General features: G+C 39.0%; 1 protein-coding gene across 1 annotated transcript in view; it reads left to right on the top strand.

Annotated features, from left to right (window-relative positions):
- ITGA4 (integrin subunit alpha 4) overlaps window positions 1-24,589 on the top strand; it is a 1,222,769-nt gene that overhangs the window by 447,307 nt on the left and 750,873 nt on the right. Inside the window, exon 6 of the mRNA XM_044075262.1 lies at window positions 13,284-13,413. Coding sequence (XP_043931197.1) covers window positions 13,284-13,413 — 130 coding nt within the window. The remainder of the gene's footprint in view (window positions 1-13,283; window positions 13,414-24,589) is intronic.

The following is a 24,589-nucleotide window of genomic DNA, read 5'->3' as shown; positions in this document are numbered from 1 at the left end:
TGAAGCCTTCTTTCTACTTGTTATTCTAACTTCTTGTATGTTAGCTCATGTTCCCATATTAATCCACTCTAATTCTCCCCTCTTCAAAGCTTCCATATTTTCTGTTGGATCTAAACTTACAGTTTACTTGGGGGGATACTCAGATATGTCAAAGTACTTCTTACTGCATGCTGCTATATGCTAGTGGTTGCGCTCCCATGTTAAGGTTATGTGCTTTTTGTGCAGGCCTCCTAATAGTCAACCCTGCTGTAACAGTTTAACTCAAAGACCACCTAAAAGTCACATATAGAGCAATCACCTTGTGCAGTTACTCTAGTGAATATTTTTGTTTCTTTTTAGCCTACAGCTTTCCTACTGCTCACCACTCAGCTTTGGTCTACAGCTTACAGTTTTTCTCTGCTCATTTCTTCTTTATATTCACCAGTCCCTTTCTTATTACTTGCATGGGGGTATGCCACCTACTCATTCTAAAGAAACATGTTAATCCTGAAAAGTTGTTTAGGAGTCAATAGCAATTAATAGCTAATGTACCCCAAAAACTTTTGTGCTGCTCCCTCTGACCTGCTTCACTGAAACATGGCTAAAACAAGATGCAGCTGACAACAAAATAGTTCCTCCTGGCTGTAACCTACTGCATAAAGATAGAGCTAAGAAAAAAGGTGGAGGCATTGCTATTTCATTTAAGAACCAGTTTAACATTGTAATAATGGACCTTCCACTACCTACATTAGCAACAGCAGAAGTCAGAATTACTAAACTACATTTAAATACTAAAAAAGCTATAAACCTAATTGGCTGCTACTTTCCATCAGGTAACAATATAGATACCACAGAAAATCTGCTTCACTGGACCTCTAACTCACTACCTCAAGAAACCTTAATACTAGGAGATTTCAATGTTGACTGGCTAACATGCAGCTCCTCCAAACCTACAAACTCCGTAAACCTCCATGGGTTTCCTCAGCTTATCCAAGATCCAACTTGAGTCAATAAAAGTACAAAGAAGGAATCAACACTCGATTGGATATTGTCAAACAGACCAGATGAAATTAATATTTCAGGCTGTCTCCAAGACAGGCTGAGTGACCACCTAACAACCTGTCTAATCAGGAGTCAAACCTATCTAGTAAAATCTGCCACATCTTTTAACCTCAACAATTTTATTGCCGCTCTAGCAAGTTGTAACTGGCACCCCTTGAGAACACAACCTAGATAATGCCGTATCTTACTTTAACTCAGCATTCCTCGGCATACTAGACCACCATACACCCTCTAAAACCATAATAATTAAAGGTAACTATGCCCCCTGTTTATCCAAAGAGACTAGATCTCTACTACATAACAGGGACAAAACCTGGGTAACCTTGAAGAAAACAGATACCCCTACTGGCAAAAATATATTGAGTTTAGAAATAAGGCAAAGAAAAGGATTAAAGAAGACAAAACATGCTACCATGACAACACTCAAAACAGATATCAAACTAATCCTAACAAATGTTGGGCAACCATCAACAAATTGCTCCACCCAGGAAAAGCTGGCATCCCTGCTCCTGCAACCACTGTCAGCTCAACAAACATGGCAACTCAGTTCAACAAGTTCTTTACAGATTCCATCCTAACTCTAGCTAACTCTCAAAAGCCTTCTAGCACTATCATGTCAACCAAAATCAATACTACTAATCTGAGCTTCTGTCTGCAACTTATCCCCCATCTCCACTTTTAAAAAGATGCTTAATAAACTAAAACCTACAACTCTCTCCGCACATAAACTGCCAGATGAATTCTTAAAGATTGCCACTAATGCTATTGCATATCCTGTAACAATTCTCATTAATCGCTCTAAAGCTGAAAATATAGTACTCCATCGTTAGAAAATGTCTTACTTCACTCCGCTCCACAAATGAGGCAACTCCAAAGAATTAACCAATTATTGACCTATCGCCATACTCTCCCAAGTCCTTGATAGGTGTCTACACAAACAAATCATGACATCCCTAAACTGTTAAAATCTATTGCTAAATACACAGCATGGTTTTAGACCATCACACAGCGCTACTATAGCTCGTATATCTTTCAGACAGTCAACAAACACAGAAACAATGGAAATTATGTCTTAGCTATAATCCTAGAACTTTTGAAGGCCTTTGACGTGGTTAATCATGATAATCTCAACAGTCTTGTAGAATTAATCTAAGCTCATCCACCATTTCCTTGTTTAGAAATTACCTAACAGGCTAACAGCAGGCAGTCAGATGGCACCAGGAACTCTCCACATTACTACCAGTCTCACAAGGGGTCCCACAGGGTTCCATTCTTGGAACACTGCTGTTTTCTCTTTTCACTAATAACCTTCACACTGCCACACTTCATGCTTCTGTTATCCAATATGTGGATGATTCCACACTAATCTGTGCTTCTTCATCCCCCCAGGCACTGCTTCAACAAACACAATACTCTTTTCTTGCTGTTAAAAGTTGGATGTCTGAATCACAATTAATATTAAATCCCAATAAAACTCAGCTTATTATCTTTCCACCTACACAGCACTCTACTAATAACATTAAATTCAACATCAGCTCTACTAATAACACAGTCATATCTCCTGTTAGTCACACCAAACTGCCAGGAGTTGCTATCGACAGTAACATGAAATTTGACATACGTATATCCAATATCATAAAAAATGTACATAAAAGACTTGCCATGCTATACAGGAACAAACAACATACTCCACCAGAGCCACTGTAGCACACACACATCTCATCTCCACTCTTTTGTACATCTCACCTCTATTCACCAATCTCAGAAAATCTGACCTTTCCAAGCTGCAAGCATGTTATAATAACATTGCCAAATTTGCAACAAGTATACCTTACAGAACACACCACTGCACTCCCCTTAAAGCAGTTAATTGTCTGCAACTTCCCAATCTTATTCTTTATAATCAATTTTTACTAACCCACAAATTACTTCACTACCATGAAAAAACTCCTGTTGTACAAAACCTACTTCGCCCAAGCTCCAAAACTAGAGTCCTGTGATCCAGTCAAAAACTCCTATTAGAGAATGACCAAAGCCAATAATTCCACAGTTATTTCCATCTATAACAACACTGTTGCTGAACAGTGAAACAACCTTCCCCCCAACAGCCTTCAAAAAGGAGTTAAAATCCCACCTACAGTAATCCTGGCTCTGTAACTATGACAACCCTGATTAATCTCTTGTACTTAGTACTGCTCTGTTAACACTTCCCTCTCTCCCAGAACTTTGCTACCCCACTAACGGACCTCTTCCATTCTGTATCCTGCTTTAATTACCCCTGAATCCCCCTCTTCCTATGCTAATGTTTATTACATCCATAGCCTAAAATCCACCTACTGCAACCTGGCTCTGTAATTGTGAAAACCCTGATTAATCTTTATGCTACCTACTGCTCTCTACCAACTCTCTATCTCTCTCTCTCCCTCTCTCAGCACATTATTTCCCCATTAATGTTCCCTTTCCTTTCTCTCTTCAACTTTAATTTACCCTCACCCACCTGTTATGTTAACTTGTATTTCATCCTTAGCTTTGCGGTCCTCTGAATCTGCATAGCACAGTAAATGTGTAATTATTCATAATTTTAGAACACATAAAACTGCTATAAGTATTCTGTATGCAAATGTAGCTAGCTTTTTCACTGTTAAAAAATGCTTTACTACTGTATACTGTTACTATGTATTCCAAAACAACTACTGTACTACTGTATGCTGTTACTGTGTATTCCATAAACATGATTATAGTACTGTATACTGTTACTATGTATTCCATAAAAATGACTATACTAATGTATACTGTTACTATGTATTCCATAAAAACAACTACATTACTATATACTGTTACTATGTATTCCATGAAAACTACTACACTACTGTATATTGTTACTATGTATTCCATAAAAACTACTGCACTACTGTATACTGTAACTATGTATTCCATAAAGACTACTGTATACTGTTACTATGTATTCCATAAAAAGTACTATACTACTGTATACTGTAACTATGTATTCCATAAAGACTACTGTACTACTGTATACTGTTACTATGTATTCCTAAAAAAATACTATACTACTGTATACTGTAACTATGTATTCCATAAAGACTACTGTACTACTGTGTACTGTTACTATGTATTGCAAACTGTATTATGTAAACATAACTGTCTGATGTAAAAGTTATTTACTGCGTTTGAAGCTTTTCTCGCTGGGCCTCCACTGAAAAAGAACCTGTGTTCAGTTGGACTTTCTTGGTAAATAAATGTAAACTAATAATAATAATAATGATAATGTTAATAATGATAATAGTTATAATAATGATAATTATAATAATGCTCTGGAACATACAGCATAAGAGTACTTCTCTGCCCCTACTAGCTACTTCCCTCTGTTCCAAGCTCAATGGTAGTAGCAAGGCAGTACTTGTGGCTCACATCTTCCAGATATGAATTAATTTAGCAATAAAAACCCTTTTACATGGTTGTGGATGTTCATCGTGTTTCACTGTTGCAGTCATTACTCTTGGCTTATCCTGCTGGCAGGCTACCCGCAGTCGGCCAGAATTTCAAAGTCTAGGTCCGGCGTTGGTTGCTTTTGCCTCTTTCCTGACGTCAGTGCGCCAGGGGTATAAAATATGCAGCCAACGACATTTTATTCAGTCTTTCTTGCCACACGGTGCTTGAAGCAAAAGCAGTTTGCAAGTGCCGGTCGGCCGACTCCTGAGATTTTCAATTCTGAATTTCAGTACCAAAGTCTTCATTAAAGCTAAGTACCCCATTGGGGAAACTTTTTTCTTGCTCCAGACCGATGTCAGAAAAAGTTAATAATTGTATTTCTTGTCGGAAGCAAATACCTCATAAGGATTTTCACTCTTACTGTATTTCTTGCCTAGGCCCTGATCACAACATTGCTAGCTGTCAGTTTTGTGCTAGATTTAACCAATGCACTATCAAGCTTCGGTTCGATTTTGCATTTCATTACTTTGGCCAAAGATTTAATTATATAATGCCGGCAGAACAGCCGACAACTGGAGTTTACAAAAAAATGCAAGGACAAGGATAGGCATCCGAGGTACAAAACTGACGATGAAACCTGTTCTAGGCCAGTCGCCGGTTCTCAGTGAGGTGCTTTCGCAGCCTCTGGCGCCCACTACTTCAGAGCCACAGGCCACTACCGACTCCCACGTGGAGCCGACTGGGCCTCTGGAAACTCAAGGTATTGAACACTTGGAAAGCAATCCCTCAGATGGGTCCGGAGCCGCTGAGCAGGCATCAGCTTCTGAGGGTGTCTTCAGACCTACACAACTATATGTTAAGCCATCTTCAGCTTCAAAGACAAAGACTAAAGCAGCTTTAAAGACAAAGAAACAAGTACAGCATTCTCCTATTCAGACTTCCATGTCTAAAAAACAGATGCTCAAAATGGCCGAAGACCTAATTACCTTGATCAGGGGTTCCCATCCCCCTCCTGATAAGAGGCCTAGGCAAGAGACAGAGTATGATTCTTCTGATCAGGTTTCTATTTTCTCTGATTCTTCTTCTGAACAGGATTACTCCATGCTTCCCTATGAGGATTCTGATGCTGAAGAATCCATTCCTTCAGCCTCTCCTCCTGAGGACTATTCTTTTGGGGAAACACTGCATACTATGAGGGAGCATTTCCACTGGGAGAGCCAAGATTATTCTGAATCTAAGAAAAGGCTCAGAGACTTCCTGCTTCTTCCTCAGCACAGACCCCTTGCTATTTCACCTGTTCTAGACATTGTAGATGATGTATTTTCAGAGTCCGGACTGTCCCCTGACTCTTTACCCCCTGCACGTGCTAAGCCAGACAGATACTACAGGGTCCTGAATTCTCATAAATTCCTATATAAAAACCCCGCTGCTGACCCACAAACTATATCTCAGGGTCCCAAGGGGGTTAAAGCTTCCACTGCAAAAAACCCTGTCCCCTCTGATAGGGATTCTAGGGCTCTAGACAAATGGGGAAAAAAAGTTTACACTTCTGCTACCCTGGCTGTAAGGGCTTTAAATTGTCAATTTCATATGCTTAAATATCAGTAATATTTAATGTCACTACTTAAACAGAAAATGTTGACAAATACTGAATGTTCAGAGAAGAAAGAATTGCAGGATTTATTGCATTACACTGAACAAGTGGGAAAGCATACTTTGCAATGTGGTTATGATTCACTGGATGCCTCTTGCAGGGCCACTGTTACAGGTTCTTATTAGAAGGCATGCTTGGTTAAAGGAACAAAATCTGCCTGATCATTTTATAGCAAAATTATTAGATGCACCATTGCAGCATGATACTTTGTTTGGTACTAAAGCAGAAGAGGTGTTGAAAAAAATGGAGGATAAAGCAAAATCCATGCAGACAGTCAAGGATTTCTTACAGGTACAGCCACCAAGGTTTAGCAGGAACTGGCCATCTAAAAATTGGTCCTTTCCCGTCTCAGAGAGACCACAAGGAGGCAGATACAGGCGTCCCAGAGGCAGATCTTAGCCCCAAGGCTCATACAGGCCTAAACAATGGGGTGCTCCTACCTCCAAAAGCAGAGAAGACAAATCACAGCCTTACAGGTAACAGTCCCAATGACTTTCCTCTACCATTTCCAAACAGTTTTCTTTTGACAGCCCCCTTAGGGGGAAAACTAGCAGTTTTTTCATCAATTTGGCAAATCGCTACCCAAGACAAATGGGTCTTGAACATAGTGTCCCAAGGCTACAGGTTCCATTTTCACACACTACCAAGGTCAAAGGGCATGCCAGACCTGCCACACAATCAATGGGCAGAGGCACAAAAACAAATTACAGCCCTCATGGACATGAGGGCCATTCAGCAAGTAGCACAACAAGAGCAGGGGCAATAATTTTACTCCAGACTTTTCCTAGTACCCAGGAAGGACAAAACCTGGAGACCAGTTCTGGACCTGTCTATACTAAATACGTTTCTGGAAGTTCCAAAATTCAGGATGTTTACTCTTCAGCAGCTACTGCCCATGCTGGGCAAGAGGGTTTGGCTCGTAACTTTGGACCTAAAAGAGGCATACCTGCATGTCCCAATCAGGCAATCTTGCAGAAGATACCTCAGATTTATAGCTGACTCAATGCATTACCAATTCTCTGCACTGCCCTTTGGCTTATCTACTGCGCCCATGGTCTTTACAAAATGCCTGGCACCAGTAATTGCATTTTGCAGACAAAAAGGAATTCAAATATATCCCTACTTGGATGACTGCCTAATTCAAGCAGAGAACAAAGACACTCTTCTAAAACATCTGGCATTTGTAAAAAGATTACTAATTGGCCTAGGGTACACAGTAAATGAAAATAAATCAAAACTAGTGCCCTCTCAAGAGATAATATTCCTAGGTGCAAGCTTAAATACAGCTGCCCAGATGGCTTATCTCATGCCAGATAAACAAAAACAACTGACTACTTACTTCAAGAAATTAGCAACAAAAACCCACCTATCTGCAAGGAAAATCCTGCAGGCCTTGGGTTTCATGGCACCCTGCATTCTACTAATTCCATATGCCAGATTGCATATGAGGAAACTACAATGGTACCTTAAAAGTGTTTGGACTCAGCATTGCCACAGCCTAGAGACAGTAATTGCACTCATTCCCTGCCTACAACAGGAGTTTCGATGGTGGGCAGAAGCCTGTCACCACAACAAGGGTCTGCCATTCTGTTCACCCACAGCCAGACAGACACTGACAACGGATGCATCAGATTATGCCTGGGGGGGCCCATATGGCAGGAAAATTTATTCAAGGCACATGGCCTGCAAACCAGAGGCATCTTCACATCAATCAAAAAGAGATGCTAGCTGTTCAAAATGCCCTGACAGCTTTCAAGGACCTGCTTCATCCAGGACAGTTACTGATAAAGACAGACAACACTACGGTCATGTGGTAAATAAACAAGCAGGGAGGTACACATTCCTACCCCCTCAGCAGACAAGCAATGACCTTATGGGACACAGCATTGGCTTTTCAAGTTCACCGGCAAGCACAATTCCTGCCAGGAAAAACAAATACTCTGGCAGATGAACTAAGCAGAAACCTCATGGATCCTCACGAATGGAAACTGGATCCACAAGTCTTCAGCATGATAATAAGGAAATGGGGATGCTCAGACATAGATCTATTTGCCTCCCCTCACAACTGTCAATTGCAGAGATTTTGCACAAGGATTACCACAAGCAAGCATGGAAAGTGGACACCCTATCCTTCAGCTGGAACAATCTAACAGTATATGCTTTTCCCCACTGCCTCTCCTTCCCGGAGTACTCCTAAATGTCAGACAAGAGAAGCCAAAAATTATTCTGATTGCACCAGACTGGCCACGCCAGCACTGGTATCCAATCCTAAAGAGCTTGTCTCAAGGTCCAGCATGGATATTGCCTCAAACTTCTCACTTGCTGACCAAACAAAACAATCCGATCCTGCACAGCCAACTCAGGACCTTAAATCTGGCAGCATGGTGGATAATGTAGCCATTCAGAACACTCCTTTTTCAAAAGCTGCTATGGATGTTATCTTGGAGGCCAGGAGGCCCAGTACCAGAAAATCTTATGCAGAGAACAGAAGAGATTCTGTGCTTGGAACCAGGAACAAGGCATTGACATGTCTGTACCAAATATCCCTCAGATTTTACAATACCTAACTGAGATGCTGAACAAAGGCCTTTTTTTCTCATCAATTAAGATTCATGCCTCTGCCATTTCTACACATTACAATACGGATCCACCTACCTTTTCTCATCCTTTAATAAGGCAGTACCTCAGAGGGGCCAAAAACATTAGGCCTCCGAGGAGAGCACCAGTTCCGGCCTGGGACCTCAATTATGTTTTGGAAAAACTCACACTGCCTCCTTTCGAGCCAGCATCAACAGCAGATATAAAATTCTTATCCTGGAAAACAGCTCTACTCCTAGCCATAACCTCTGCAAGGCGAGTTTTTCAGTTACACACACTCATGGCTGTGGAACCTTTCATCATTTTTCATCCAGACAGGGTTTCTCTGAGGACAAACCCTACATTTATGCCTAAGGTGGTGTCCAGTGTGGCCCTCAACCAAACCATTCACTTGCCTACCTTTTACCCAAATCCACAGAACAAGGGTGAGAAAATTCTGCATTCTTTGGACATACACAGGCAGTTACGCTTCTACTTGGACAGAACTAAAGCTTTCAGAAAGACTGAGCAACTTTTAGTGTCATATGCTGCAGGATCACAAGGAAAGGCTATCTCAAAACAGACTATTTCTAAATGGATATGCCATTGTATCCATTTCTGCTATTTTCAACATGGCAAATCAGTGCCTAAGGGCATTAGGCCTCATTCCACCAGAGCAGCAGCCACTTCAGCAGCCTTCCTCCGAGAAGTACCAACCAAACAAATCTTAGAGGCTGCAACTTGGGAGTTCAGTGCACCCTTTTACAAAGCACTACCACTTGCCTCTCTACTCTAAGTCCAGAGCAGACTTCACCACTGCAGTTCTGCAGGGTCTCATAGCCTCTCCTAATCCTATTTAGCCCAGCCACCCATCCTCAGCTTGGGGATTCCACCCAAGAGTAATGACTGCAACAATGAAACATGATGAACATAGTACAGTTGTGTACCTACCATAAATGTAGATGTTCGAGTGTATTCACTGTTGCAGTCCGGGTTACCCACCCACCATCCCCCTTCTCTTTGCTGGGACTTATCTGCATTTCTTTATGCTATACAACCTTTTTGGTGTATTTGCTTGGAGATAAAGGAAATGTTATTTTTATGCTTGCATTTCTTATTGGTATATTTTACAGCTTACCTATTTGGGGCAAGAAAAACCTGAAGAAAATGGCATCAGCTGTATATTTTATACCCCTGGGGCACTGACATCAGGGAAGAGGTAACAGCAACTGACGCTAAACCTAGACTTTGGAATTCTTGCCGACTGCGGGTAGCCTGCCAGCAGGATAACCCAAGAGTAATGACTGCAACAGTGAATACACTCGAACATCTACATTTATGGTATGTACACAACTGTACTTTTCTGCTAGTAGCTATTTGAGAAGTTTAGATAAATGCCCTTCTTAACACCTTAACCAAACAGGTTTCTGTGAGTCCAATATCCTCACTTAGGCAGGAACTGTGATGTCCTTTTGCTTTTCCTTCAAGGGTCACTTGAAAATTATGTTGTGAAAGTGCAAAGCAACAGTTTTATGTTGTCTTCATTATCTGTCTACAGCAAGCATCTCCAGCATGCTATGTAGTTACTCTATATAACCTAAAGCGGCTTACTTACTGACAGCATTTTGTTCTCAGCTAAACATTCTTTCTTACTTTCTAACTTCTGTGTCTCCAGAAGACATTAATATTTTCCACAGTTACATCATATTTCTACTCATTTGGAATGAATGTACTCAAAATTACTGCTTATCTGCAGACTTTACACCCATGGAGTTAGTCTGGATTGTTTTCTTAACCTTCATTTTACAGACACTACACTAAACCCTGTCTTCGAGCTGCAGGAAATTATTACATTAAACTGAATTTTTTGTTAAGCATTGAGAGTAATCTTCTGACATTCAATGCCTCAGCGATCTGCATGTGTCACACATTATGCTTGTCAGTCTCCATTGCTCATTCGGTTGTCACTGCAAAGCTCTTCATGGTAACATCACCAGTTTCTGTCATTTGTCGGTAAATTTTTTGCTTACTTTCATTTTTTGTGACTGTCGCAATCTCAGGGTTTCACTTAGCGTGAACCTGTGCCCCACTCATCAAAAAAAAAACAAAAAAAAATCTTCACTGTAATAAGCTGTAAGTGATATTGACTTATTATAATTCGATCTACACCCCCGCAAGGACTTGTACATGCCCCCTTTCCTTCCAGCTCCAGGCATTTCTCTGCCCTGCATCCATCCCTCCTTTAACATATTTTATTAAAAAAAAAAATAATATATATATATATATATATATATATATATAGATATATATATATATATTATTTTAAACCATAGCAAACAGTTTATACAGTTGCTACCATTTATACTTGCCCAAACAGAGCACTTCAGCACTCATGTATTACTTCAAAAACATTTTTTTTAAACTGTGGCAAACTGCTTGCTACAAGTGTGGCAAACAGTTAATAGAATGTATACTCTGTGTGTATGGAGCACTATAGCACTCATGTTTTAGTTTAAAAAAATCTTTTTAAACTGTAACAAACTGCTTGCTACAAATATAGCATACAGTTGCTACAGTTTATACCCTGCTTGTAATGCTCAGATTTTATGTTTTTTTTTTTTTACTATAAACTGTAGCAAACTGTTTGCTACAATGTAACAAGCAGTTGCTGCAGTATAGACCAGACACAGAGTATTACAGTGTTTTAGTTTAACTGCAAATGCTATGCCAGCAATACATTAAAGAGAAATTGATCGGGATTGGCTGTTCACCCCCCCCAACACTTTGCACCCTGGGGGTGTTGCCAATCTTGCCCCACCATAGCTACACTACTGTTTAAGTCTCTTTTCTTATTTAGGCTATGTAAAGTGCTATTATGGAGGAAGGTGTCAAATGCTTTGGCTTGATCCAAATAAGATATATAGACATAATGACTACTATCCATTGCCTCTAAAATCTACTTGAAGAACTTTGCCAAATTAAGTAGACATAGCTTTCCTTTCACAAAGTTGCATCCTTAGTAGCTGATATGCATTTTTTTTGTGAACTTGCCAAGTTTTATCATCAGTCAGCAATTTCAACAATTTTACCCACACATGTATATAGTATCTCAGCTCTTCTATGAGCTGTAGATTTTGAAGCCTCTTTAATTTGCAAGATTCACATATTTTCAGGAGATATGATCTAGAAAGAAGAGGAATGAATGTCAGCAGGACTAAGACAGAATATATGTATGTGAATGAGGAGAGGATAGAGGAATGGTGAGGATGCAGGTAGTAGAGGTGGTGAAGGTGGATGAGTTTAAATACTTGGGATCAATGGTTCAGAGTAATGGTGAGTGTGGAAGAGAGGTGAAGAAGAGAGTACAGGCAGGGTGAAGTGGGTGGAGAAGAGTGTCAGGAGTTATTTTTGACAGACGAGTGCCAGTAAGAGTGAAAGGGAAGGCATACTAGAGGGTAGTGAGACCAACTATGTTATATGGGTTGAAGACAGTGGCATTGACAAAATGGCAGGAGTTAGAGCTGGATGTGGCAGAGATAAAGATGTTAAGATTTGCACTGGGTGTGACGAGGGTGGACAGGGTTAGGAGTAAGCATATTAGAGGGTCAGTCCAGGTTGGAAGGTTTGGAGACAAAGCCAGAGAGGCAAGATTATGTTGGCTTGGACATGTGCTGAGGAGGGATGCTGACTGTATTGGGAAAAAGATGCTAAGGATGAAGCTACCAGGTAATAGGAAAAGAGGAAGGCCTACGATAAGTTTTTTTGATGTGGTGAGAGAAGACATGCAGGTGGTTGGTGTGACAGAGCAAGATGCAGAGGACAGGAAGAAATGGAAAGAGATGATCTGCTGTGGCGACCCCTAACAGGAACAGCCGAAAGAAGATGATGAAGGGATATTACTTCTACAAACTTTAACATTATCACTGCTTAGTCAGTGTTGTCATAAGCAATGAAATACACAACATATATAATTTAATTTAATTATGTCTTCCACTCTCTCCTTTCCATGCCACTAAAATTGATCTGTACAGGTAAATAAGGGATGCTTTTTTATTTTGTTCCTCGGGCAGGTTCATCAGCATTGTGGTATCTTTTTAACCTTATAATGACTACTATTTTGTCATGTAGGTATATTTTGCACCTTATTTGTAATAAATTTTCCTTTGTTTGATGTGCATATTTTTTGGGGCTCTGGATTGGAGTTCATAATTCAATTATGCAAAGAAATCTTGGTGATAATATAAATTTCCTTTTTTTAGAAGTGCAGATACACACATACTAGATAAATGGGGCAGAGTTTCTTGTTTTAGTAAAGAAACATATCAGAATTACAAGTCGATTGCCATTATGAAACTATGGTAATATACATCTCTGTAACCAAATTTTCCATTTTGCCTAACTGCAGCAGTGAAGAGCACTGAGGAAGCTGACTGAACAAATCAGTTTAATATGTATTATTCTGTTAGACTGGTGTACTACATGAGATGAAGAAAGGCAAAAATGTGTTTTTAAATAGCTTGAAACATGGTGGGCTAATAATTTTATATGTTTACATTAACAGGATTTAGTTATTATGGGAGCCCCCGGCGCTCACTATTGGACTGGTGCTATCATGATGACAAATATAACTGATAATATGTCTTATCGTTTAAATGATAATGAAGGTGCTGTCAGATTTGGAAGTTATCTAGGTAAGAACATTTTTGTCATTATGTGAATAATTTATTATTTTTCTGTTCCATTTATTTGCGTTTATCCCATCACAGCGATACAGAATGAAATTCTATTATGATGTATACATTTTTTATAGCTGATGAAATCCTATGAACTGCATAGATTACAAGCCCTATACTGTCTGCCTGCATTTTAAGATTTTATAGCCACTTTTGTCTTTGGACAGGGTGTAGAAAGATTTGGCATTCTACTGAATTGCCTCTGTACCTTTTGTATTAGACAAATCATAGGAATGTCTATGAAGACAATATTTTGTATAAAATCAACTGCTTTTTTGTAACTTTTGCTGTACAAGCATTACAGATAACTGTTTGTGTAAGCAAACCGTTGTATAAAATTAAACAATAGTAGAAAAGCATACATGTCGATATATGTAAATTCGGTTTTGTATCCTGTTTGATGCTATTCTCCACTGGACTCCCACTAAAAAGAGTTTTTTGCTCATTCAGACTATACGAGTTAACAATAACTAAATAAATAAATAAATTGATAGATAAATGCATTGATTAATTTATTTGGAAGGTTTCTGCATTGTGTTTAGCCTTTGTAATTCAGAGATTGCATTCTAGTTAGATTTTCCCCTGGCAGTGGCCATTGTGGGGAGAGCAGTGTTGCTGTGCCAACCAAATGCTAATGCAGCATTCCGGAAGAGTGGCAAATTATAATTATTCATGTGGCCTAAATGGTGGTGGTTCCAAATTAACTTGTTAGGGACTTGCGTTATAAAAGATGCATTTTTTTTTCTCTTGGAGGAAAAGGTGAAGTTTGTTTTTAATGACTTTCTCCCATTTACTCCAGTGGGAGTAGATGCAGATCATATCATGATTACAAGTATGTATAAGGGAGCTGCATGTGTGCTTGCATTTTTGGATGTGTGTGTGTGTGTGTGTGTGTGTGTGTCTGTGTGTGTGTGTGTGTGTGTGTGTGTGTGTGTGTGTGTGTGTGTGTGTGTGTGTGTGTGTGTGTGTGTCATTAGGATATGAATAAGACATGAATGCAGCTAAATGAGTGTGTGGTGTGTGTGTCTGTGTACATGGGTGTGTGTGTGTGTGTGTGTGTGTGTGTGTGTGTGTGTGTGTGTGTGTGTATCATTAGGGTATGAATGGGACATGAATGCAGCTACATGAGTGTGTGGTGTGTGTGTCTGCATGGCTGTGCATGTGTGTGCATGTTTACATGGTTGTGTGCGTGTGTGCGTGTGTGCGTGTATGTGTGTGTGTACATGGGTCTGTGTGTTTGTGTGTGTGTCTGTGTCTATGTGTGTACATGGATGTGTGTGTGTGTGTGTGTGTGTGTGTGTGTGTGTGTGTGTGTGTGTGTGTGTGTGTGTGTATTTTTATATTAGGGGTTAGAGTGCTATTGTAATGTATGGGCTGTAATGACACTAGCATAGTAAGGACTGACAACACAGAGGAGTGCTAATGATCCACTAATGCAGTGATTCTCTGGGTATGTGTAAACCAGGCAGTGTCACCACTGTGCAAATTAAACAATCCAAATTGTCCATTAAGCAGTAGCAGACTTATCTCTTCAACTCCCAGGGCTTCTGTTTAGGCTAAAGACTTTGACTACAGCATTACTTGTTGTGAATTTCCTAATTGAAATATTTAGCTCCATAACATGGCCTTTTTGCACACTGACAAGAAAGGATGGCTCACTTTGTTTGTGCGTGCATGTTTATAAATTTGTCTGGTACCTCTGTCTTCTATCCATCATAGGGAATACAAAGTAAATGGCAGTGACATCATCCGTAACAATCAGTTTTAACTTTCAATACAGGCATTGAGTTTTAGAATTCTTTAATCAATATTTAACATCAGAAGGAGAAACAGACTGAATTTCATACAGAACCTCTATTGTTTCTCACCAGATAGCTGACTGATGCGCTCATGTCAAATCTAAAAGATCCTGTGGCCTATCATGTTGAGTAGAATTGAAGAAGAGCAAGAAGCTGAAAGGTGTGGTGATTTGCCCTCGCTTCCCAAAAAAAAAAAAACGTTTGCTGTGTGTTTTGCATCCTTGAGAGTGTCACTGCTTTGACTAGTAACCTCTCAAAGCTTTAGATATTTTGGGATGAAATAATCAGGTATCACTAAAATGAGACATGATTGTTCATAATGTCCCCATCTCATACATCAACGCTTATTATAACAGCTCATGTACATTTTTCATTATTTACAAAATACAACTCAGCTTCATCATTTAATCATTGGAGTTGCAATGTGCTAAACATAGTCTAAATAAGGTTTGGTGACAAACCAGTATGTCCAGAGACATCTTCAGGTGTGGGTCAGATAGAAATAGTAACAGAAATTAAGAGGGTGGTGGAAGAAAGTCAGTTGGGTTGAGGATGAATGGGTTAAATTGGGAAAGTATGAGGATTGGAAGGAAATTGGCTAAGTGTAAGAAGGGGCTTAATGGGTTTGATACAAGTGTAACTGGGTAAGGAATCACTTTTTGGTGTGAACTTGTTACAGAACAGGATTACGTCTGAGGTGACCTGTAGGTAGTTTGGTGGTTAGGTAGGACTTGGGTGAATAGTAGTGTGAAGGAAGAGGTTTGTTTTTTTTTTTCCATAACTGTGTATTTTGGATTTGCTCTTTGGTCCCACATAGGTTTAAATAATGAGGTGAATTGGTCCAGTTTATTTGATTATTAGGATTTGCTATATATAAAAGCTTCCCCTTTTTGTTTTTCTTTTTTCTGGGTATGATGGTTTGTAGAAATGTTTTTTTTTTTTTTTTTCAAGGTTGATTTGTGTGTCGACCAAAAAGCAGAACTGTTTTATAATTAAAACTCTGTATAGAAACATTCTGTTCCCTTCTAAAAAAGATCAAGTTAATTTGGAACTTTGATGTGAAGAAGGGTGGCAAATATCTGAGACTGTGCTCATTCTTGCAGATGAAAAAGTTAAAAGTTTATCTAAAGCCAGCAGCTTATTCTGACTGGGTATCTCTTGCCTGTCTTTAATTTTTGTCTTAAATTTTCCTCTGTCATTCTTGATGGTTTTCTCCTAACAGTGGAAATTACAATTACTGGAAAATGTCAGGAAAGTCCCATATAATTAAAAGCGTAGAATGTATAAGTATGGCCGTGGTAGGCAGGTAGTATTAGTAATGTGACAATGGCACAGGTATGTAGTGAATAATATTGCTACATTACTGTAATTGATCGATTTACTTGATTTTGTGATGGGCTTTTCTCAGTCCCAAGGACATTTCATTAGATAAAGTGGCTGTCTTCCATATTACCATGCACTATGTTCTTTGGCTGGCAGCCGACTAGAATAACACAAGTATTGGACCCTTGTCACAGGGAATGGCATTCATGACTGTTAAATGTAAATGATTTTGATGGTGGCATAGCTATTATTGGTGAGGCAGTGTTTGATTGTGGTCAGTCAAGGCTGTAGGCTTGGTTTAAGGTATGTTCACAGGCAGCGAGGCAGCCGTGAGTAATGGTTGCTTCCATACATGTGCGATGTAGAGTTAGCCATGGGGGGGGGGGCAGAAAGCATACCTGTCTACTGTCCAGATTTTCACAGAGTGTCCAGGTTTTGCCTGATGGGGTTGTCCATTTTAGTCATTCCTCATAAAGTACATATTAAAAAAAAAAAAAAAAAAAAAAGAGTCATCAACAATCTCCTTGTCCAGGCTTTCCATTAATCAACCAAATGGTCATGGGTTGCAGGAATGTGGGCTTACAGGTGAAAGCATGGCTGCGGGTAACAGCCGTTAAAGTTAGAGTGTCTTGGAATTGCTATATTACATAACTCTCAACTGTCAGATTTTTTGCAGGCTGTTAAAAATTTTGCAAAGTGATAAAAAAGGACAGGCATTTGAGATTTTGACTTCGTATCCCCTTTAGAAAATACATAATAATACAAGACCTGTTAGTCTAGTTACCTAGTTAGCTGTCAGTCATGCAGCACCAGGCGCTGGCATCCTCCTGTACCTCTTAGATCAGGAAATCTGGACAGAGCCATAAATAGTGGGTGGACAAAGGCCAAAAATGGGTAGAATTTTAAATGTTGCTCTTACAGAATTCGAAAGTTAGTAGAATAATAGGTTGTTTGTATCTCAAATGTATGTCATTATTTTTGGCGTTTGGTCTTTTATAACTTGCCAATACTTGCTAGTAAACCACAATTTTGTGAAAAAATGGATCAAGGGTGTGAGGCAGGGATCTAAACTTTTGGCGAGTATCTGTACAGTTGAGAGGTATAGCCACTGGTCAACCTTAAACATTGGGGGAACATTAGACTAACAAAATAACACTTTTACATTTAAAAAAAAAGGGGGGGGTGCAGACTTTGGGAGAAGAACAGGGTTGTAGTAGCATGTGTTTCTGGACAGGTATGAAGTCTGCCATTAGTTCTGACACTCATCCTTAAGTCTGTCATTGCTGTACTGGGACATTGGTTACTTGTGACAGGTGTACCGCATATTTAGTTTTAAGAGGTCTATGTTTCTAACTGTTTCACATTGAAATGGCCTGACATATTTAGCTTAAGGCGTTAACTGATATTCATGGTAAATAGTATTCATGTGGGCCTTCTATATGAATGTGTTTGCAGGTTGTCAGTAAGTTTTCCTCATTTTAGCAACTTAGAAATTTGCTTGGAATTTTCTGAAGGATAAGAAGGCTGAAATTAAAATGTATCATTTTAGTGACTTCAGTCCTTAGTGATTTAATTAAAAAATATGAGAAACCGACCGTAATTATGAGGAAAAAATCTGAACAGTTCAGAGTATGGACAAAGGTCAAGCTAGGTATAGTTATTTAAACTGTAGATGATTTTATATTAACTATCAAGATAGTAGACCACTATTATTAAAATGTTTTATTTTAAAGTCCCATTCAGTGGAAAGTTGATAGTTAATGCAATTTAGTGACATCAACTAAAAATACTGCTCTGCAATTACAATGGGGAATATATGATAAAGAGGTTGAGGGGATTATAGAGAAGAAAGTGTTAAGCTGTAGTATATGGTGAACTCGGGAAGAGTGAGAGAGAGACAGTATAGTTGCTGATACACGGAGGTATAGGTGAGGTAGATTGGCTTGGGCAGAGGGTCAGGCACTCGGAGGCTTATTGTTTTCTTCCTCTCATTCAGAGGATTTATATCTTATCATTTCTTTGCAGATGGTGGTCTCGACAGATAGATGCTACTGTGATGTGTGTTTCAGTTGCTGGAGCACTACACAGTGAGGTCACAGATGGTGGAAGAGCAGAGCTTGTATTAGCTGATGGTTTGAAGGAAGAGATCTTATCAGCTGATGGATGGCTGCAAGCAGTATTTGGCCATGTTATGCAGTGAGGTTACAGGTAATGATACATTACTGGTGCTCATTAAGGCATGTCAGAGTTGTGCAGTATGGGAATAGTGTGGGGACAGGTGAAGATGAGATATGTCAGGGGCACGGTAAAGTAGGTGTTTTGGTTTAATTATGGAGAGTTTGGGGTTGTCCATAGATGGGTTGGAGTCATCACTGGGTGGAGTTGGACTCTGAGTATCTGGTTGAGTGATTAGTTACCTAGGTTGGGGTGTCTTTTCAGCTTTCACCTACTGCTTTTAGTTAAAGGAAAGGTTTCGAATGGGGGAGTATGTGGATTTTTGAATTATAATTAATTGATGTGGATGGGGTTCAGTGTCTGATGGAATCAGAAATTGCAAACATTATTGCCTTTGGAGGCTTTAGTGTTCTTGTGGCCAAAGACAGGAGTCAACTGGGTGTTAAGCTTCATTAGGTGTTAAGCTTCATTTATTACATGGCAGTTTGGTTGGAGAAGGATACTGACTTGGCATTGCTGATCTTGGTAATGTTAAGGGGGCGGGACTGCGATATGTTTGTTGATGACGTGTAGGTTTTCACACATTTGTTTGAAGTGTGCAGGTATGTATTCAGCTGTGCAGGTGACAGATGCGGAGGCATGGTTAATATGAGTTTGCTGCAGCCTGAATCAGGTGGGTTATTCTTGATGTTTCTCAGTTTGCAGGGTAGCCGGGTAAAGGGAATTTTTTGGGGGGGGTTGGAGAAAGGGGGTGTTCTTTCATGGATCAAAGGGGAGACTGAGGGATGCATTTCCCATTAAAGTGCAGGTATTGTGTCAGCTACACATAGACAAAGAACCCAAGGTACTGCATCATCTACTCAAACCATTTCATGATTCACCAGTTGCATATGAATTAATAGAAGGGTTTTCTTAAGGATTTTTTATTGAATCAAGGGTGGGAAGGGTCAGTTTATGGGAATCTTCATACCTTAAAGAGGAAGGAACAGATTGTGGAAGGTTTGGTGGAGTTAGGTATGGAGAGCCAGTAGGTTATTGTGTTTGTTTGATATTCCTCCCTTTGTACTGCCAAAAGGTGCTATGTTATATGATTGACTTATTAAGAGTAGGTGTAGGTTTTGAAGGAACATAATAGGTATGCAGTGGTTTTCTGGATATGTGAGGAAATGGGTGTTCCATTGACAAGGCAGAAGTTGGAAGGCTTTGCATAGGCACTATTCTGGGAATCATAGTGGGTCCAGGCCATGGTTGATTTTTTTTTACCAGATGCGAAGGTAACATTTTGAAAGAAAAGCTTTCATTGGGAAATCCATGGACAAGGTGTGGAATAAGGAGTTTTTGGGCTCCTGAAGTTTTCATGTCAGACAGTTTACCTGGGTCATTCCTTTTGTAGGTTTGTGGTCTTTTTTGTTACAGGGGGAGTATACATAAATGGGTTGTTGTTTGTCTTTTTGGATTTTCCCAGTTAGGAGTCACCACAGCGGAACTCTGGTCCACTAATGATTGGCAGTATATTTTTTTATGGTGCCGAGTTGCCAGCCCGATGCCCAGCCTTCAGCAATGGCACGCCCATTCACACATGTATTTTGGAGGCCACTCGACCATGGGGAGGACATGCAGACTCCACACAGAAGGCACTCCAGCCGAGAATTGAACAGGAGAACCTCTTGCTTTGAGGCAACAATGCTACCGATGGACCACCGCAGCTATATGTAAGTTGGTACTTGCTCTTTCAGCATTATGGTGTCTTTTTGGAGCAGTTTAGTGATATGACCTTTTATCATTCTGATTGAGGTGTTCATGGGTTTTGCATTTATTTTCAAATGTGGCAGGAGGTTTCAGGATGGGGACACAATTTGGCAGGGGGTATTAGTCTGTGGCTCACTGACCAGCAGGAGTGAATGCCGATTGGAGGAGGGATGTTGAATATTTGGAGTTAGTTTCAATTTAGCTGGCATTGTAGGTTTAGCAGGAGAAGTGGTGGGGAAAAGGGCTCATTTTCATTTGGTTTATAAAGCAGTGGTATGAGATGCTGGTGCTGCTAGATGAGGTGTATCAGGGTGGGTTAGACAGATTAGATGCTTGGTTCCGGAGCTTGAGGTAGCTTTTAAAAGGAAAGAGTATGGTAAGATACTGCTAGATTGTAAAATTTGATTTGCAGTTGCATGGGGAAGAACGATTTTGGTGGAAAGGATTGTTACAGTATTTGGTTCAGGCTTGGAAACAAGGCAAGGTAGTTCAGTTGGTCAAGGTGGGTTTTGCTTCAGTTAGTATAGTTGCATGGATGACAGGGTTATATGACTTTACTAAATCTTGGACGGTGGTTCATATGTTTGAAGGGTTGGGGTAGGTTTGATAGTTTGAACATAGACAATGGCTATTTTTCAACATAAGTTTTTGTTGCAAGGGCTGGCCTTGCTAAATGGAAGTTCATTGGGCTACAGTCTGCGGGGTATTTGTTTTATGGCTGCATTGAAGTAATTAAGAGGGTGGTTTGACAGTCAGCAAATCCTATGTTGGGCTTCAGATGCTTTTTGACTTATAATAGATAGCTGAGTGTGGTGGCTGGATTACTATTAAATTGATCTTTTAGAAAAGGAAATCTCATTTTGGTTATTATTGTATCCTTTTGGTGGCAAAAGAATGCTACAGTTAGGCAGGATGGCTTGCAGTTGGGATTGCTTTGTTTTGGGTGGCATTGGGCTTATTAGAGTTCTGGTGGTACATTTGGCATGTAATAACTTGGAAATAATTACAAAGTTACCGTTGGTACTTAGCATGCATGAGGATTTGTTTAATTTACAGAGTTTATGCAAGGGTATGGGTATTACCTTGGCACTGGAGAGGGCTCACCAGTTTAATTTCAGTTGCTTGGGCAACTGGCTGCTTTGGGTGTTTGGTTTGGGTCAAAGATGATGGAGTACACCAAGTGATTTTGGCTTTGAACATTTTAATGTATAGTTAGGTTTGTTTTGGAGGGTTTGTTCAAAGTTTTGGAATGAAGTAGTAGGAACAGGCTGGTCAGGCTGGCTGGCAGAGAAGATGGGCAAGCTTGTCCCTCTTCTGTTCCCCCTCTGGTGTTGGATGTTTAATTCAGTAACTTGGTAAATGAAAGTGAGCGATTGGCTGCTGCTTGATAAGTAAAACTAAGCGAGTGGAGGTAAGGACGCTGCTTATTTCGTTAGGGTGAGTGGGTCATGCTGCCCTAGTAAAAATGGGGTTGGATGTTTAATTCAACAAGTGAGGAATAAATGTGAGTGATGGGATGCTGTTTGATAAGTAAAATAAGTGAGAAGTGATAAGGAAGCTTCATATTCGGTCAGGGTGAGTGAGGTCACTCTGCCTTAGTTAACAGTTATATGGATACTCATACTTCTGGCTTTTTCCCTGTTAGGGATCACCACAGCAGATTCCCTGTCTGCTCATGATTGGCAGTGGAGTTTTACAGTGTCGAGTTGGCAGCCTGGTGCCCTACCTTCCATGGAAGATACACACACGCACTCACACCTAGGGCCAATTTAGAGTATCCAGTCCACCTACAGCATGTCTTTGGGATGTGGGAGGAAACTGGAGCACCCAGAGGAAACCCACGCAATCACAGGGAGGACATGCAGACTCCACACACAAGGCATCCCAGCCAAGGATCGAACTGGAGAACCTCTTGCTGTGAGGTGGCAATGCTAACTGCTGCACCACCACAGCCACCCATTATATGGATACTCATACTGTGATTAGTAAATTAAAATATCGGTCAATAAAGTTGTTTATGGAAGTTTAATAAAGGTCATCAAATGTCATTTGATGTGCTGTGTTTATTGAAGGAGACCTTGACAAAGTATTATTCCTTTTTATACATAATTTGTATGCAGTACTGAGACATATTTTGTCCCTGTTGGAGCAGTATTGTAAAAGTAAGCATGTTTGCTTCATTTCCTGGATGTTCTTTTTTAAACCATTGGTAACTGAGTTGTTAATAGTATTTTTTGTATCCCTGTGGTGCTCTAGTACCCATAGATGAACCTTGTGTGCAGTCTCTTGTTACCTAAGATAAAGCGAGGCTACATGCGCATTTTAAAAGATAGACTTTCTTCTGAATTTTACTCATATGTGCATGCCAAAACAAACATATTGCCATTTATAAATTTTTTTATATATCTTTTTTTTTTCAAAACAAGTTTATTGTTTTAACATATAAGAGAAATATCATAACAATTTTATACAAATAATTAAAAATAGGTATTATTATAATATTCAACAAAACAACTAAAGTATTTACAAAGACATCCACTACAATCAGATCAATTAATTAAACTAAAATACTGTGCTATTGAAATTAGAATTTTTTTAACAAATTTTGTAAATTATCCCATACAATAAAATGTGATGTTTTTCTAGTTGTTCTCATTCTAATTGTGCTTATTTCCATATGACACATTATATTCATAACATTTTTAAATTCATTGAACGAAGGAGGTGTATCTGAAATCCAATTTCTAGTTATTATTTTCCTAGCCACTGCTAGGATAGACCATAACAAGGGAAGCTTAATCTTTTTAACACATTGAGGTACAGGTGTGTAATATAAGAGACTTAGAAATAATGAAATTATCTGTAAAAAGAGCCTGCAAAAATTCATTAATTGACTTCCAGTATTCTTTCAACTTCATACAGTCATAAAACATATGAGCCCAGTCAGCATTAATTTCTACATTACATCTCTTACATAGATTATCTTTATTATTAATTTTATTCATCATCAAAGGTGTATAAAAAGATCAATGTAAAAATTTCCATGTATAAAGTCTCCAGACAATGGAAGATGTAGTTCTATAAGCAGATTCCAATATATATTGTTTATCTTGTTGAGTTGGTGGGTCCCCATTAATAGAGGTGAAATAATTCCAGTATGAATCTACATTGTAAAAAGTTTCTTGTCTGATAATTTTATGTATATATGAAAGTTTACCTTTATCAGAAACTTTATGCTGTAAATTTATTATCAAGTAATCAATCAGTTTTGGAATAGATTCTTTAACTGTTATAGACATTAGATCTATTCTATCAATGAGATGTTGTCTAAAGATCTGAACCTCTAACCAGCAAGTTTCTCTTAGATCAAATTCTTGTTTTAAGAAATCTAGATTTTTAACTTTATTATCAGATATCAGCTGATACCAGTACTTTAGATTATTATCTATAGCTAAATGAGCTCCTTCAGAAGTAGATGACATAAGCATACCCTGAGTATAAATTATAGGGAATACAATAAAATTCCATTCCCTATACTTAGGGTGCATGAATATAAAGTTACGATAACTAATAATAATATTTAATGGGTAACAGACCATATGTTTAGGTGTAATAGGTGAAGTACAAAATTCCTTTAGCAACCACAACATGGAGTTATTTATAATCATATTTTTATGTGTTAAGGAGATTTTCATGAAGTGCATACTAATTAGCTCCCAATAATCTTTCCATTTTATGACATATGACCGATCTATTAATAAAGTAATAACTTTTATAATAGAAGAGATAATATATAAATTAAAGTCTGGAAAAGAAATACCCCTTGAGACCAGCTATTAGTATGTTTCTTTAATGCAATCCTAGGTCTATTAGGTGCCCATAAGAAATTTAACATTAGTGTATTCAGTTTCTTGATAGTTATTTTTGTAGGTGAAAGTATTATTGATTGTATTAAGTATAAAATCTTGGGGAATATTATCATTTTAATAATTGTAAGTCTCTCCTCCATAGTAAAATACATATTATTCCAGGTATTAAAAAGATTTTGTATATTAAGAAAACAGGTATTATAGTTATTATATATAATA

This window comes from Protopterus annectens, chromosome 6.part0, assembly GCF_019279795.1.
Source record: "Protopterus annectens isolate FY-2018-M chromosome 6.part0, PAN1.0, whole genome shotgun sequence".
NCBI classification, from domain to species: Eukaryota; Metazoa; Chordata; order Ceratodontiformes; family Protopteridae; genus Protopterus; species Protopterus annectens.
The sequence above is the reverse complement of the archived record's forward strand: the minus strand, read 5'-3'. Positions and strand labels throughout refer to the sequence as shown.